General features: G+C 44.6%; 1 protein-coding gene across 1 annotated transcript in view; it reads right to left on the bottom strand.

The window, feature by feature from the left end:
• LOC138488462 (aldehyde oxidase 1-like) overlaps nt 1-16,672 on the bottom strand; it is a 705,629-nt gene that overhangs the window by 443,066 nt on the left and 245,891 nt on the right. Inside the window, exon 9 of the mRNA XM_069615436.1 lies at nt 11,353-11,497. Within this exon, the coding sequence (XP_069471537.1) occupies nt 11,353-11,497 (145 nt within the window). The remainder of the gene's footprint in view (nt 1-11,352; nt 11,498-16,672) is intronic.

The following is a 16,672-nucleotide window of genomic DNA, read 5'->3' as shown; positions in this document are numbered from 1 at the left end:
AGTAGAGCCTATGTTTCCCATGAGATTCACCCTCCAACGGGTAACAAGCCTGTCCCCCAACGCCTTCTTGAGATGGACATTCTCTCAGACCCTGACTAAATTCATTCCTAGAAGGCACCCCTTCTGCAAGTAAACTTTGGCGTTTTGGGTGATCATGGGGATTGAATACTTCAGATTTCCCTTTTTCCTCATCAGGTTCAAGGGTCTGGTCAGTTACATCAACTAAAGTTGTAGGTAAGGTAGGGGAGGAACTCTTCTTACCTTTTTAGGAACCTTTGACTCCTCAGCCTTGGGTTTCCCCTTAGGTGTAGGCTTCCCCTTAGGCTTGCCTAAGGTAACCTTCCTTGTTTGAGACCTTGTATGTGGTCCTTCTGCTGTGTCACCTGTTAGGGAGAATTTTCATTTCTGTGCTAATTCCCTTCAACCTTAGAGACCCCCAGCTCCTTTGCTGGAGTTAGGACTTATTTTAACTCCTGGGTGAGTGGGACCTTTTTCTCACTCTCTCATGTGTTTTCCCCTGATTTGGAGTTATGTGTTTTCACTGTTTTTGGAGTCTGACAAACTCCATAGGCATCTGTTTTTTGTATGGTAATTCACAGCACCTTAATTGCAGTGTCACTGAGAAATCCTTTGGATTTCTCTTAAGGTTTAAAAACCTTTTCTTGGGTGTACTACTGTTCCCAAGAATAGTACAGTGAAATTAATCTTACTTACCTTTTCTATTTATAGGTCCAGCACACACCACCTTGTGTCAAGGGCTGGGGGGGGGGGGGAGTTTACTCAGTAGCCCCTTATCCTACTTTCTCATGTAACATTTTTTGTTACCCTCACTACTTTAAATGGCTGGTGGCAGTGGTTTAATTTTTATTACCAGTCTGTTTTTGTACCGCAGGCTGAACCCTCAGCTGCAGTACAGCACCCATGGGTGTACATGTTGTCAAAATGGCCCCTATCTTCTTATTTCACGAATTTCTGTTTGTGAGGTCTTTCTTGGCTTTTACTCTGTGCGTTGAGACATTTTTCAGCCCTTTGTGTGTTTTGCCTCTGGCAGGCTTCAGCCCTGAAGCCCGGCCCTGGCTCCAATGTGTCTGTAAGGGCAGGAAGAGACGGAGGGTCCTGAAACTCCCCTGTCCTTTGTCTCTAGGAATGCTTGAATGAAACCAGCCCTGATTGGGAAACTTGCTTAAAAGGCAAGGGTTTTGGGACTAGAGGCAGAGTCAACCACTGGAAGAAACATCTGACGCAGAAATCGTGAAGAGAAGCCTGCTGCTACTTCCTGCACCTCAAAGTACCGGTGAAGCCCTGCTGCTGTGCTGACGACCTTTTTCGAATCAACAGAGAAGCTCGGGAAGGGACGACTTCTTCCCTTGGGTTAGTGGGACCAACTAAACCAGAGACGAACTCCACTTTGGCGCAATCCCACTTGCTGTGCCTCTCCATTGCTGCAGAAGCCCAATGCCATGGGCCAAGTGTCCATAGTCGAGTGCAACGTCTGCTGCGTAACAAATCCGGCCAAAAGCTCCAGGAGCCTCCTAAGGACACGCAGAAGCAGTAGATCCCTACCCGGAGTCCCCCCATCAGAGTTCAGGACCGAGGGAGCAGGAAAGTCTGACCGGAGATTTATTCTGCATCAGTGCTATTTGCGAAGCGCTGAAACCGCGAAGTGCCGCTGAATCGTAGCCGCCAACGACTTTCCTGAGTACTGCCACAGGAGCCCTCCAGACGTCCTCCCTCTTGTCCCCAAGACTCGGGCTAAGGAACCAGAGTCTGCAAAGCTGTAGCAAGGCAGAATCCAGCTGGACCACTTTTCTTCTAACCATAGGTACTGTTTGGACTTGGGAGTACTTACCTTCTTGTCTTAAGTTATGCTATCTCACTTGAGATTTGCACTTGCTTAACTTTCTGAGTTGATTTCAACTCCCTTTTGCACAGGCTTAACAGCTTGTGTGCCTACCGTGATTTTCTGAACTATCTACCTTTTGTGAAAGACTTTTATCCAAGAAGTGCATCAGAACGATTGACTTTGTCCAAATGACTTTGGCTGTCCTGGCTCCCTAAAGGCACCTTTCTGAATCCACTGACTTTGGCATTACTTGTCCCTCATAGGTTGAAATTTGTTAAACACTTTTGCTGCTGGGAAAGTCTTACCTAGACTTCATTGGAGGATTCCACTTGTCCTCACATTATAAGTAAATATTTGAACTTTTCTATTTTTCCCTAACCCTTCCTTTCTGGAACTCAAAGTCTAAAGAGGTTATTGGTGTTATTTATTAATGCAATACTACCCTTGTTATTGAAGTCACTTCAGGGTGTAGGAGAAAAGTATTGGCATCTCCAAAGAGTATTCACCAACTTTATTGACTGTTGAAAAAGTTATTCAAAGATTTACTTGAACTATTACAAAGAATTGCCTTTGTAAAACTGGTGTTAAATAAATAAATATTTATAACTGAAACATTGAGTGTGTTACTTGGTTACTTGAATGAACGGATTTCATCTGTACACCTCTACAGCTCACATTTAACCCTCTTGAGATAGGCCTGGCTGCTCAGTCACACTACCAACTTATGTAGTACAGACCTATATCAAAAGGCGGGTTACCTAATACCAAGCAGATACATCTTGTGTAGTCTCACACAGTGTGAATGCACCAATTCTTACCTAATGTCAACCACAAGTCTTAACACCACAAGATCACTTCCCAGCAGAACTCTACCTGGAACGTGCCTCTGAACACTTACAGGAATCCTAAACACTGCTCCAACTACAGCCAGAGTGATGGGCATGACTGGGAAGCTAACAGAGGGGGGCATCAGTCAACTTAGTGGGTTGCAGAGGAGCTCTGAGTTTACCAGTGTGGAGTCGACCACAGTTGTGCTGGCCCCAGTGTCCTTGATAGCATAGTTGTCTACACCATCTATCATTACCCAATACTTTTTTATTTTTTTATTATTGTTTTGGTTTATATAAACCTTTACAAAACTGTACAAAAGTTTCAATATAATCACAACTCAATACAATACAATTATCTCAAGCAAAAGTAAAATATTCAGAATACATTACATTACAAATATTACAAACATTACAAATACCTAAATAAAACTCCATCATAGCATTAATATCCTTGTAAATTCAACCAACTAGGTTAACACATCTAGTGACATTTTTTTTAATTACTATTCTTCCATTTTTTCACCCTTTTCTATCAATCACCTTAAAACATTAGCATTTTCTAACAGTTTTCAGCCGCTTTACCATCTAAATGTATGCGCTACATACTCTCATCATCATTCTCAATATCGTAAATTTCAATTACCACCCTCTGGTAGTAGAATAGACATTTAAAAGGTAAGCACCCTCAAGTAACAGAACATACATTTGTCAGATATTCATTGACCCTTATTTTTAACGAGACTGAGGTCCTGTGAAGCATTTCTCCCCATAGCTTTTCTCTGTCTACTTCAGATTGATCTTTAACACATTTTGCAAAGTAATCTATTGTTGAAGGAGATGTGGGCATACCAAGATCAGGTGTAGTAAAGATTCAGTTGTGTCTTCTTCTTTGCAAAAACGACAATGTTTTAATACCTAATCAGCCCCATCACGAATACGCATGATATGATTTGTGTTTAAAACTTTGAACCTGAAGCGCATAGTCTTGTTTCTATATGATCTCGATGGATATTTTGTCAAATATGCTTCAGGCCTTGGAAACCATTTCCAAACCGATATAGCTTGGCTGTATAGGTTAGAATTCAGAATAACTACGTTGTTTTCTAGCCAATCATACCCTTTAGTTGTTTCTTTCACCTTTATTGGGTTGCTAATCAAAGTTGTCAATGGGAGGCCCATATCTGAAAGAATTCATACAATTATTCTTCAATACCTGCGCAAAAGTCGCCTTTGTCTCAACATTTAAGTGATGATAGAGAATGTCCTTTTCGGCCATTAAACATTTTGTCAGCAAAGCTAATTTGTTCGCATACATTATGCTGAGAATAGAATGTAGTCCCAGTTCATATCTTATTAATTCCAAAGGGACACATTTCGGAAAAAAATGCAATGTTTTCTGCCATATCAATGATTCAGTTTTACTCAGATATGGGCCAAACTCAATGGGCAAAAATAATAAACAATACGTTAATCTGGGTATGACCTTTAACCTATAGAATTGAATACAGGGTTCCAGAGAGAATTTACCATATTTTCCTTCTATTGCTCTTATTTGATTTGATGACTCTTTTGCTTTTATCATCATTACATTTTTCTGGACCATGTAAGAATTCGCACTGGGAAAGACATATCCCAAGTAACGCAATGTTGTTTGATTTCTGATTCTCTCACCACAACAAACCCATGACATGGAAGATGACCTTACTCTTTTACTACCTGCATAGAATATTGTCATTTCACTTGGGTTAATTACCAGTTTTCTTTCAGCAATGAATTCCTCAAAAGCTATTATAATTCTCTGCAACCCAATTTTGGTACAATCAAGCAAGAGAAATTAATCTGCATATGCCACCCACTGTATTGCCTCACCACCGATATTTGGCGCTACTAAGCCTCGTTGATTTATTGCCTTTTTCTTGTGGTCTCTAACCCTCTTTAAGAATAGGACAGGAGTCTTTCCAAGCTTTAAGTGTATAACCTGTTTTAATTTGTCAAAATCCTTTCTCTCACGCTTACTGCAGCCATTCTGGGGGAAGGCTACAGAGAAGCCAAGCAATATTGTCAGACTCATTCATCTCTTGTACCTCACAAGCACACTCAAGTGCAGTCAACCAATCAATAATGTCATTTGTTTCATCGTCCACACTCAACAGATCCTTAGGAAATTGTGGAATACAGGAGGACCTAGAACCATTCCTAGATCCTCTGGAGGAGTATGGTGACCCATTTAGTCTGTCCAACTCCAGCTGGAATGCTCTGTCCCCCTCTATCTCAACCTTATTTGACTTGACTCCATCTTTGCTATGTTTTATTGGAACTCCATTTCCTTGAGCCTCAGCTCCTCCTTTCTTCAATCAAAAATAACTTCAGCTTCAGATATGGTTACAGAGGATTAAGATCTCTCTTCTTTTTAACTTGTCCCATCTGTGGTATGCAGAGTAACAGGACATTACCACTGCAAGGCCCTGCCACAGCATCTTCTACACTACTAGCAACAAGTAAAGCATTTTCCTAGCTGGTGATTTATTCGTTTCTGCACTTGATCAGCTTTAACACCTTTGGTAGGTAACCCATCTCTGCACACACTTTCTTTAGATATGGCACTTTGTGACTTGCAAGAGTAGTACTAGTGTATGTATCCATACTATAATTTAGGTTAAGTACCTTTTACAGGCCTAAAGCTTTTAAGAAAAACTGCGGGATCACTCCAGTGAATCTAAACTGAGTGCTAAAGACCTTACGTCACCGCTGCCACCAATTTGTGAAGATGAATTTCTCATCACAGCCGTGGGGCATGAAAGGGGGCGGGGGCGTGTTAGGAGGCCATCCTATAATGGTGAATTGGGAAGACAAATAGTTTGGTCAAACCCAATTGAGGTAGGTAGCAGAGAGAGAAGGCTTATTCTCAGGAAGGGTGTGAGAGTGGTCTATGTCTACAATAAGTCCACACAGGGCAACACCAATAATGTTATTTAGAGAGGTAAGTTAAAAAAAATACAGGGGCTAAGTTTCTATAAAAGCGTAATTTTATGGTGGGGAGCTGTTATGCTTACACTGTAACATAAGCAGCTCCCTGGCGCCAGATTTTCGTCAGTTGCACTGTGCAGTGCAAATGTAAAGGGCAAAAGGCGGCGTACAAGCATGTCAGACAGCGCTTACTTTTGTTTGTGAGCACCGCTTGCCATGCTCACATCGCAAGTGGTGTTCACAAATGAAATTCAACCCTTCACGATATGCTCGCAAATCGGGGAGGGTTTAATTTCTACTGAGAACACTGCTTACCATGTGCTCATGGGCATGCCAGGGAGGGTTTCATATGAATCATACACACTCCCTGCCATGCTTGCATGGCAGGGAGTGTGTACAATGGATCCCTATCAGGTCCGCCTGCTTTATGCTAGTGCATAAAGCATGCGGACCCTATAGGGATCCCCAGCATTTGCACTGGCATGGCGGAGAGGAAGGGAGGGGTGGAAATGCAAGTGGTGTTCCGCCCTTCCTCTCTGCCACACAAATGCTTGACAATGAGCTTTGTCGTGAATGGAAGGCGTTACAGCCTTACTCAAGGCTTTTACGCTTTCCACTCATGTTTCAGCTCAATTGAAAATGAGCTCCACAATAGTTTATTCAGCCTTTAAAATACACACTAAGAAAGTAGAACCTTTTGTCAAATATTGTCACACCAATGCTATGAAACGGATATATACAATCAGGCTTAGGAGAAATAGAATAGCATTTCATTAAATGACCAATGAAAGATAGCTCAGTGGGTTGAACACTTGCTGCTGCGATCTGTGTGTAATCTGCAGGTTGCAGGCTCGAATCATGGCATGGCCAACTCAGCCTTTTTCATCCTTCCGAGGTCGATAAATGACTTTGATTGGGGGATTTTGTATGTAAATATGTTCCATATATAGCGCTTTGGTTAAATTGCTATATAAATAACATATAATTAACACAGGTAAGTACTCAGATGTATTAGAAACAGAAAGAACACCAGCATAATCATAATCATAGAACAGCTTCTCTAGCTCTTATAAAGTCCCACCCTAAGATGGTTTGGGGCCTTGTGCCCCAAAATCAACAGTTCCAAAGTAGATACTTCACAAGTAGTTTTATTAAGAGATTGGTGATGCCAGTGGTTACAATTCTGAAGATTCAAAAAGTAAGATAATGTTCAGGTAAATAAACTCGCTCAATACCAGTCCTTGGCCTAGTTTTAGAAAGGGATCCTTGACCAGACCTCCACCAATCAATGTCAGGAAAGAGTGATTTAGGGACAGCACTTTACACCCATACAACCCTATGGAGGACAGCAGGGCAAAAACAGATAGATTAACTTACCCCCCTGACTCAGATTTCTCCATAAACCAATGCTGGTGTTTTGGAATCTGTTGAGGACACAATGTTCTGTGCTTAGTTGTGTCGAGGAGGGCCCAGGAGCAGCAGCTAGAGAGTCACTGTCAGGGGCGGGATTGAGTTTTGGTCAGGCGAGGTGCTTAGGAATCTGTTCCAGACAGCCTCCAGTGGAACACCCAAATGAAGAAATATGAAGACGTCTGCGGGGTAGACCACCTCAGGACACCTCCAGGGAATGAAGGAGAGCTGCAACAGGAGTAACCACGGTCAGACAGCGACAAGCGATCTTCGATGGATGTGCACCCTCTTCTTAAGAAACCATAAGCCGGCCCCTCCTGCCCTGCTAACTACAGCCCAATCTCCATCACTCCTTTCCTGGGAAAACTCCTGGAAAAGCTTCCCATCTCCCAGCTTAATCTCCAAACTGAATTGGTTGTTTGTCTCCTTGACCATCAGTCTGGCTTCAGAGCTGCCAGAAGCACGGAAACTGCTCTTCTGAACATCCGTGAAGACCTGCTCTACAACCTTGACTCCAATACCCCCTTTGTCCTCATCTTACTTGATCTCTCTTCTGCCTTTGACAAGGTCAACCATGCCATCCTGCTCAACCGTCTCCATGATATCCTGGGTATCACCGATCAGGCCCTGGCTTGGCGGACCTCTTTCCTTTCCGACCGACCCTCCCAGATCCAACTTGGGTCCTTCCTCTCCTCTATCTCTATCTCTACCTGTAATGTTCCCCAGGGGTCTAACCTCTCTCCCTGGCTGTTGAACCAATACCTGGTACTTCTTGCCCACTGCATTGCCGCTCTCTGCCATAAAGTTCAGTGCTATTGGACGACACTCAGCTCATTTTCAGGCTCCCTTCCGCCACTTCTTCTCCTTCTCTCATCTCTGTCTGTCCGCTATCCAGGAGTGGTGTGCCGCCAACGATCTGTGCCTTAATGCCAGTAAGACTGAGATTCTCCTCATCAGTACACCTGCTCCCTCCTTTCCTGTCGCTATCTGGCCGGCCTATCTTGGCCCTCTTCCTTCTCCCACCTGTGAGGCTAAAAACCTTGGGGTCATCTTCGACTCCACTCTCTCCTTACATTGCAGACGTCTCTAAGAAGTCACACTAACAGCTGCACCTCCTTAGAGGTATTCTTCCTTCCTCTCCTTCCCCCAGAAACTCACTGTCTCCAGAGCTCTGGTTCTCTCTAGGCTGGACTACTGCAACAGCCTCTTTCTAAATCTGCCTGCTTCTACTCTCCGCCCTCTGCAACTCATCTAGAACAGGACTGCAAGACTTGTCCTTGGCCTCAAAACCAAGGATTATAACCCTCCCGGACTGAAATCTCTGCACAGGCTCACAGCGGCTGTGAGGATTAAGTTCAAAACCCTTTGCATTGTCCACAAGGCCTTCTGGGGCCTTGGGCCTCAATACCTCCAACTCTCTTTTCCTAAACATCTTCCTTCTCGAGCTCTTCGCTCATCCGCCTCCAACTCGCTCGGGGTCAGTTTCTTCTCCAAGCAACTAATTGGTGGTAGATCTCTTTCTTCGTCTGGGGCCTCCCTCTGGAACCGCCTCCCTGAAACTTCAGGAGTACCATCTTCGGTTCCGGAAGTAGCTCAAGACCGTCCTCTTTGCTTCTGCTTTCTCGCCTCCTCTCCCCTGCTGATCTCCTGACTGGACTGCACTGGTCACCTGGCTACCCTCTGATCTTGGGCCCAGGTCCCCTCCCCTGCCAGCTGCACACCTGCATTTCGTCCCGGGCATCTCCTGCACTGTGGGGCTGTTTCTGTATCCCTACAGTCCCCACAGTTGACACTTGATGTCTTCACTTACCCCTGCACTTGCCAAAAGCTGAACACACTTTTACCTATTGTTTTTAATTATTTTATTTATTCTTTACTGTTGATCCTATGTATTGCACTGACCCCTTCCCCTACCCTGCACTTTCCCTTTCCCCTTCCCCTGCTCTTGCGCAATCTCAATGTCACCTGGCCTAGTAAGATCGCTGTCTTTGTCTACCCTCCGTTCACCATCCCTTGCCTCGTTGCACTTTGAAACACTTGTTTATAGGGACGTTAGAAATGCCATATCATATCATACCATATCATAACAAAGGAGCAGGCCCAGAACAGCGTCAGTTCATACAACAAAGCTGAATATGCAGCAGCACTTCTTTTGTTACACAAGTTGAAGATCCTCCAGGTTGCAAGGATAGACTTGGATCGGCGAGCGCTGCAGCGAGGTAGCCCTGGAGAGAGGTGATCAGTTCACCGATCTGTCCATGGATACTTCCAAAGCCTCTGAAGAAATGGATCCTCGAGCAAGAGCCGAGAATGGTTGTTCCCACCGGTCCAGGGATCAAAGCACCAATGAGCGTCTTCTTGATATTAGGACAGAGGAACAGGGTTTCAGTGGGACAGCACTGGAGTTGATGCTGGTCAGTTTCAGTGGTCGTCCGCGGGTGTCAGTGGGCTGCACTTCTTCATTGCGGTCTTGGCTCCCTCAATGATCTGTCAATTGGCTGCAGGAGCCCTCCTTTTATCTAAGATTTGGGCTGGGAGCATGCCCAAGTGCGCCAATAGTAGTGATCTACATCATTCAAACAGGCAGTGGCTATCCAAGCACGGGCAGCCACTGGCCACAAAATCTTCCCAGCAACAGACATTCAGGTACCCGAATGTGTACCATGGCCAGACACTCCCAGCCCCCTTTCCCGGGCTCACACATAAATCACCCCTTTGCCCGTGAAAGCAGCAGCTTTCCCTGGGAAAAGGCATTCCAAATATGACATTTCCTGATCTGAGCAGGCAGGAAGAAGGCCAAAGAACAATCTGGCCAAAGGACAAGCAAACCCCTTGTGGCACTGCCATTTTAGGGTGCTAGCCACTCTCAGTAGCCATTAGTGGTAAATGCAAGTGTACAGGTAATATTACCAAAACAGAGTAGAAAAATAACTGCTGCCACCAGCTCACCCTAGGCACAATGTAAAAGTAACCAAAAAGCCATTATAGAAAAAGTTAAAAGGATTCAAAAGATCCTAACAGCACTTCACTTCAAGGAGATGTGTGCAATCGTAACAATACAAGAAATGCACAGAGAGACATAGGGCCTCATTCCGATGTTGGCAGTAATTCGACAGTAAATCTGCCGAATTAAAGCCACAATCGGTTAAAGTCACTGCCACTCGGTCCTGTGGACTTACCACAGGATTCCGAGCGGTTGTATGGCGGTGTTAGTCCCCATTTTCAGAGTCTATAGGGCTCCATTGGGATTTTTTGGTGTTAAAGTGGGGTGTTTACCTCCAGCATCATACTGGATGTAAACCCTCCACTCCAAGGGCAAATTGGTAGTTTCCGGTGCAGTAAACGCAGAGGTAATTCTGTTCCTGGCAAAAAAAGTGGCGTACGGCATTACCACCACTTATTTATTGCACTGTAAAACGTGTAATGATGCCCGTAGTCTCTCACTGCTGACAATCTTATGAGCTGATCAGTTTTCCCATAACAAGCAGCAATAGGAGAAGGGGAGTAACGCAGAAGGCTTTATTTTCCTGCAAAAAGTCAGGACAGCGTTCAAAGCAAGCACAAAGAAATGGCGTCCCAAAGAAATCTATGGGAAGAAAGCAGCAAAAAGAAAGTCTTTCCCAACATCTGATGTTTCCTAACATCTGAGTGTGTCCACTGGATCAAGTAGAGGGAGTGCTGGTCGAGAAGGCCTGTGTTTGGAAACACTGATTGTCTTTCTGTCAGATTGGTCATACTAAGGTAACCTCAGCCCTCAGATATTTGACAAGAATCTCAGGTCTAACCTTAGAAATCTGCTAGGCTAAGTGTACACCCAGAAATCAGAGGCTGGTTCCTAGGATTTCAGAGACACCTACAATACCCACAAACCATAACGACACAACAAAAGGACCTCTCTAGGGAACACCTGAAAACAGGATTGCCTGCAGAAGCCTTTGACACAGTTAAGTGAACTCGAGGCCCGGCCCATAGCACCCCTGGTCCGAACTCCTGAATATATGTTCTTTGCTCCACTCGTGCTCCCTAACCTTTTAAATTGCATGTGTAGACCTGTTGTTGAAGCATTTTCACTTGTTAATGCAGTGACAGGTTTAGTCATGTGTACAATACATTTAAATAAATAACAAAACAAATAGAATAAGCATAGCATAGAAAACACCATCTACGCAATCACTCAGATGACAGTAGGCACGAAACCTATTATAATCTGATACAGAATGATACAGGCCAATCCGCAGACTTCCTGTGGAAATATGAAGACATGTAGATTGCTTCCTTCTGGATGACTGACTTGGTACTTACCAACATTTGTATTCCCCACAACGAGGGGCGCTTTGGGGTACTTGGTTTTCAGTTCCAGCAGGTCGGCTAGTGTTGCAGGGGAAATCCAGGTTACCCTCTCACCTTGGAAAACAAGCTTCCCTTTTCTCTGGTCCATCAACATTATCTGTTGCAGAGGGAGATGTGGATAAGAAGGATAGGCTTAAAAGAGATGTTATCAGGTTGCTAAAACAGAAAAAAACAGTGCATTGCTATAGGTGACATTTGCACCCAAACAGGCTCCTGTGTTATGGCAAATGCATATGGGAACTTGCCATATGGATCCCGCATTTGTGCCAATTGGGCTACTCACCGTACATTTCAGCTCCAGCAAAGGAATGGGGAGTTACAACATGCATGCGGCCCATTACCACACATATATGGGAACTAGCAATTATCCCTGCCAGGCATAATGCGCAGACAATGAGCTCAGTGAGCAATGGTAGGCACACTTACAGCCCCTACCCATCTGCCATGCATTTTGGCTGATCGCAGGTAGCCTTATCTGACACAGGATTACCAGACTCAGTATTTTGGCTACAGCAGATGGAAATCATCCAGCTTGAACATTGTACAAACCTGAAATATTAAAGGTTTCTGGTAGAGTGGAGGGGGCAGGATCTGGATACATGTTTCTAACGCTTTCAGACTAATTCTGAGCCTCATGGTTGCAGTACATTTTCAAGCAAAAGGATTTTGGCTGGAAAGGTCCTGTCAATTCTGAATTCTATACAATTGTTCTGCACAGAGTGGCAACACCTGGATGCGGATACAAAACAGAAGTGAGGTCTTCTTCCATCTAGTGACACATGGCCTTTCCAATTTTTCAAAACCTTACTCTATGTTGACAACTACGAAACCAGAGCCAGGTGCTAGCCGCAGGCAATCACGGGCGGTAGTTCAAGAGCCCTCCTCCTAGTCCATACCATCCCTCAATACCAGGTGTGGTGGAACCAGACAAACATGGCCATAGTAGTTGTCCTGACCCCATCCATCTAAAGTCACTTGTATATGAGGTCGGTGGTAGGAACACCATCGCAGTGGAAGCAGAACACCAATTATAATGGTCACCAAATTATATGGATAATATCCAGAGAGAACACCACTTATATCACACTGTGAAGCCTTGAATACCAGCAGAGGAATTCGTGGTAAGAAAGTCATACCCACCAAGACGTAAGAATAATGTTGAGGAAAGACACATATGGCACACACGAGGGGTCCGTATGCCAACAGGAGCCCTCACAGATGTTCATTTATAACTAGCAAAGTCTATCAATGTTGCTAAGAGAAAACAAGGTATGCCAAACCACTCCGCAGGGTACTGTATACCAAATGGGACACTTGCGGAAACTTACAAGAGAACCGGAGAAGGGCAAGGTTCTGCCTGAGACTAAAGTGGCAGACCCCAACCCAACATGGGAGCCTCTACATCATAATGGAACCCAATGGAGGCAATGGTGCAGCCAGAGCATGGAAAGCCCCTGGAGGAGCAAAGCAGTGAGTAGCCCAGGAATAGAGCCGGGGCTTCTGCATGATCCTAAAATGGCAGCAAGAGATTTTGAAGCCTCAGAGTAATGCCAAGGAATTGATGGGGGTGAATGGCTAACATATGTGGGCATATCAGAAGGCCAAACATAATCTAAAAGCCAGATCACCCAATCCCAGGGCATTTAAGATAGGCACTTTTAGGGACAGGCCATTAAAAGCTATTAAACGTCCTAGACACGTTTGTCACTGGGCATCAGTCATCCACAGGAGATGAGAGAGCAGTACAGCAGTCACATGGCTAAGTACGTTCACTCAGAGCAAGGAGCTACCCTAAATGAACCACACGGCTGGGCCTGCTTAGTAGAGATACTGAAGGCTGCAGGAGGAGCTGAGAGAGCCGAGAGGCGAAACATCTGGAGACTGCTGCCAGATAAACGTTGCACTATATGTCTCTAGCTATGTGCTGGGCAATATATAGCGTAATAAGTGAGCTGGGCACTATAAACCTATGGAAGTCAACTGGACACTATATCATCACAGAAGTGAGCAGGGCACTATATACCTAAAGATAGTCACTCTGCCTGTGTCTGATAATGAGAACCAAGAAGCAAACTCAGTGCTATATTCCCAAGAATGGGCATTTGAGAGGAAAAGCTGAACCAGGCCTCCTGAATGACCGACTTTTTTTATTCACCGCTTCTGGCTTCTGTTTAGATTGTTTAGAGACAGGATCTGACTTTTCCTGTTTAGATAAACTCCTAAAACCTATGGGTTTGTATCCCTATCTCCACCCTGACAGCAAAGAAACCCCGTGAAATGTCTTCTTCTTGGGCACTTGACCTATCACACCAACAAGACCCCAATGGCGACATTCTCTTTTTTCTTCCTTTTGCGTATACACCCTTGTGTAATTGGCACCCACCATATACAGCTACCCTAACAAGAAATTACATAGGCACATCTACTTTGTGGAGACAAATCTATGACTGCAAACTCCTCTGACATATTCTCTCATCTCCATATAACCTGTCAGAACGTGCACACCACTTTACCCATCACTGTAAATGTCAACAGGCTTATCAGTAAGTCTGTCATCAATGACCAATACCTGTGACCGGGTATGCAGTCTTTATATCGAATATCTTATAAAGAATTGAACATATCTTGAATATTGTTTATCAATTTTTTTTTTAGAGAGAATGCATTTAGGGTTGGGTTAAAGTGTTAAATAATTTTGGGAAACGGTTGGGTGGGTTTTTAGGGGTCGGAAATGGGAGTTTTTGTTAAAAAAATATTCAATGTATGTTCTTTCTATATAAAATCCTTCGGTATAAAGACATGTAACCCTGTGACCGGCAATCGTTGCCCCCAAAAACTGTTCCTAAATTCCTATATAAGTATCCTCACACTGAAAGCGCAGCATCAATTGCATCTGAGTTTACATTTGCTACTCAGGGCAACCTTATTCACTTTCTATTCTCAACAAGAACAGAACCACTGTCGTGAGCTTGGAAAACTTACATTGAACTTTCTTCACCCATCCAAACAACTTTATTTACACAACCTCCTCAGGTTGTACCTCCACCTCATTCACACCTTTATTTTTTATCATATCTATCTTTCACAAGTGCCTTAAAGAACCAAAATGCATTATTCTGCTCCATCTTTTTCTCTTGGGCTCCCCACAACTCACTACCTGCCGAGCTTTCCATGTTGATCATCAGTCATAGACAGACTCAAGAGCTCACTTGCTACTCAGGGCAACCTTATTCACTTTCTATTCTCAACAAGAACAGAACCACTGTCGTGAGCTTGGAAAACTTACATTGAACTTTCTTCACCCATCCAAACAACTTTATTTACACAACCTCCTCAGGTTGTACCTCCACCTCATTCACACCTTTATTTTTTATCATATCTATCTTTCACAAGTGCCTTAAAGAACCAAAATGCATTATTCTGCTCCATCTTTTTCTCTTGGGCTCCCCACAACTCACTACCTGCCGAGCTTTCCATGTTGATCATCAGTCATAGACAGACTCAAGAGCTCACTGACTCCAGAAGATAGTTTGAGGGTTTCTATTTGTGTTTGAAAAAGGCGCTGTCTACAGGCCATCTCTCTCCTAGAGACAGGCATTCCCTCCCTAGCCTAGGTGCCTCTCAATCCGGAATGGTCTCTACAGATCAGTAACTCCTACAGTCTAATCGCTGACTGGCTAAACGTGATCGCCTAACGGCAAACACCTTATGTAGCTGACTCCTTCCAAGAGTTTCTAGGTGTAACCTAATATGGACACCTCAATATAATGTGATGTGAGGAAAGGTGCCTTTTAGACACGCAAGTCTCTCTTGATCCTTTCCTTCTATGCCATAGTTTTCCTTAACCTGATGTTCTATTCTTCTCCCTCCCTCTACTTCTCTCCTCCCTTTCTTCATCCCACTCCCCATCCCTCACTACTCCCTTCTGTCCCTCTGATGTCCTCACTCTCTCAGCTACTGCCTTCACTCAATAATACCCTATCAACAATACTATGGGCCTCATTACACGGTATTAGCACCTTGGTCCATGCCGGTAAAATACCGGCACCGCCTTGGTGGAAAGGGGAATTACCGCCCTATTCCAAGGTTGGCGGGGCGGTAATTCCCCCTTTCCCCATTGCCCTTCCCCATTCCCATTTTTGCCCCCTAGGGGTCTATGGGAATGGGGAAGGCACTAATTACGGTGCCGCAAATTGCAGTACCGTAATTAGCACCCTGGTCCCTTTGCGGGTTGGTTTTTAACGCCTGCTAAAGAGCAGGCGTTAAAGTACCTACCCGCAAAGGGACCTCGTAGTAAGGCGGTAAGGGTTAACGGTCACCAGTACCATTACCGGTGACCGTTAACCCTTACCGCCTTCCGTGTAATGAGGCCCTATGACTGTCTCCTCTCCACACTACTACTAATCTCTCTTCTCCACAGTAGTACTACTATCCTCCCCTCTCCACACTACTGCTACAATACTCTACCCGCAACATTTTCCCATCACTCTCCTTTCATTTTCTCAGTCACCTTTTGAGTCACTCCCTACTCTCCTTTCCCAGTCTAACTTGCACACAAGTAACACGTTCCCTCATCCACCAATACCTCACCTTGCAAACTTCAATAATCCACTGCCACACTTCTCTGCACCATCCTTCATCAGCCTGGTCTCTTGGTCCACCTCCACTGAAATTAACCAAGCAACCCACACCTTGCAGCTCCCCCTTCCCTCTCCATAGGTCCTCGTCCTCACTGGGTTCCTTGGGCCAACCGCTGGCTTTCCTTTCCATAGTGAGGTCTCCTGTGCGGGTCCGCATGTGTTTATTAATGACGGCCTGCTGCAGTGATCCCATGTTCGGTGGATTGCATGCCTGGTCCACAAAATGTCTCTTTGGAGTGGATTAGAGCTTTCTGCCTACGTGCTGACACCCGTTTTGATCTGCTGGACTGTGTCGCTTTGCGGCTTCTCTTCTGAGTCTCTCGCATGCTGCTCTCTCATACTTCCACTGCTAGGGATGTTTGCACATGTAGTTACCTGGAGAAAGACTGGACAGCATTGTCTGTGACAGGTGTGGGGCAAGGATAAATGTTAGTATATTGATGCATACAGGCACAGGTTGAGAGAACAGAGCCTTTCCAAATCCAGGTTGAGAGGGGTGTCTCCACCCCCTTTGACACAGTCAAATTGCAGACTTTGTTGCACAACCTCATGTTGTAATTAAAAAAGACGCTGTATGGCTACCACAACTTGACAATATCAACACATCAGTAAATGAATGATCAAAAAACCTG

Source organism: Ambystoma mexicanum, chromosome 9 (assembly GCF_040938575.1).
Source record: "Ambystoma mexicanum isolate Mex_15411 chromosome 9, UKY_AmexF1_1, whole genome shotgun sequence".
In the NCBI taxonomy this organism is placed as follows: Eukaryota; Metazoa; Chordata; class Amphibia; order Caudata; family Ambystomatidae; genus Ambystoma; species Ambystoma mexicanum.
The sequence above is the reverse complement of the archived record's forward strand: the minus strand, read 5'-3'. Positions and strand labels throughout refer to the sequence as shown.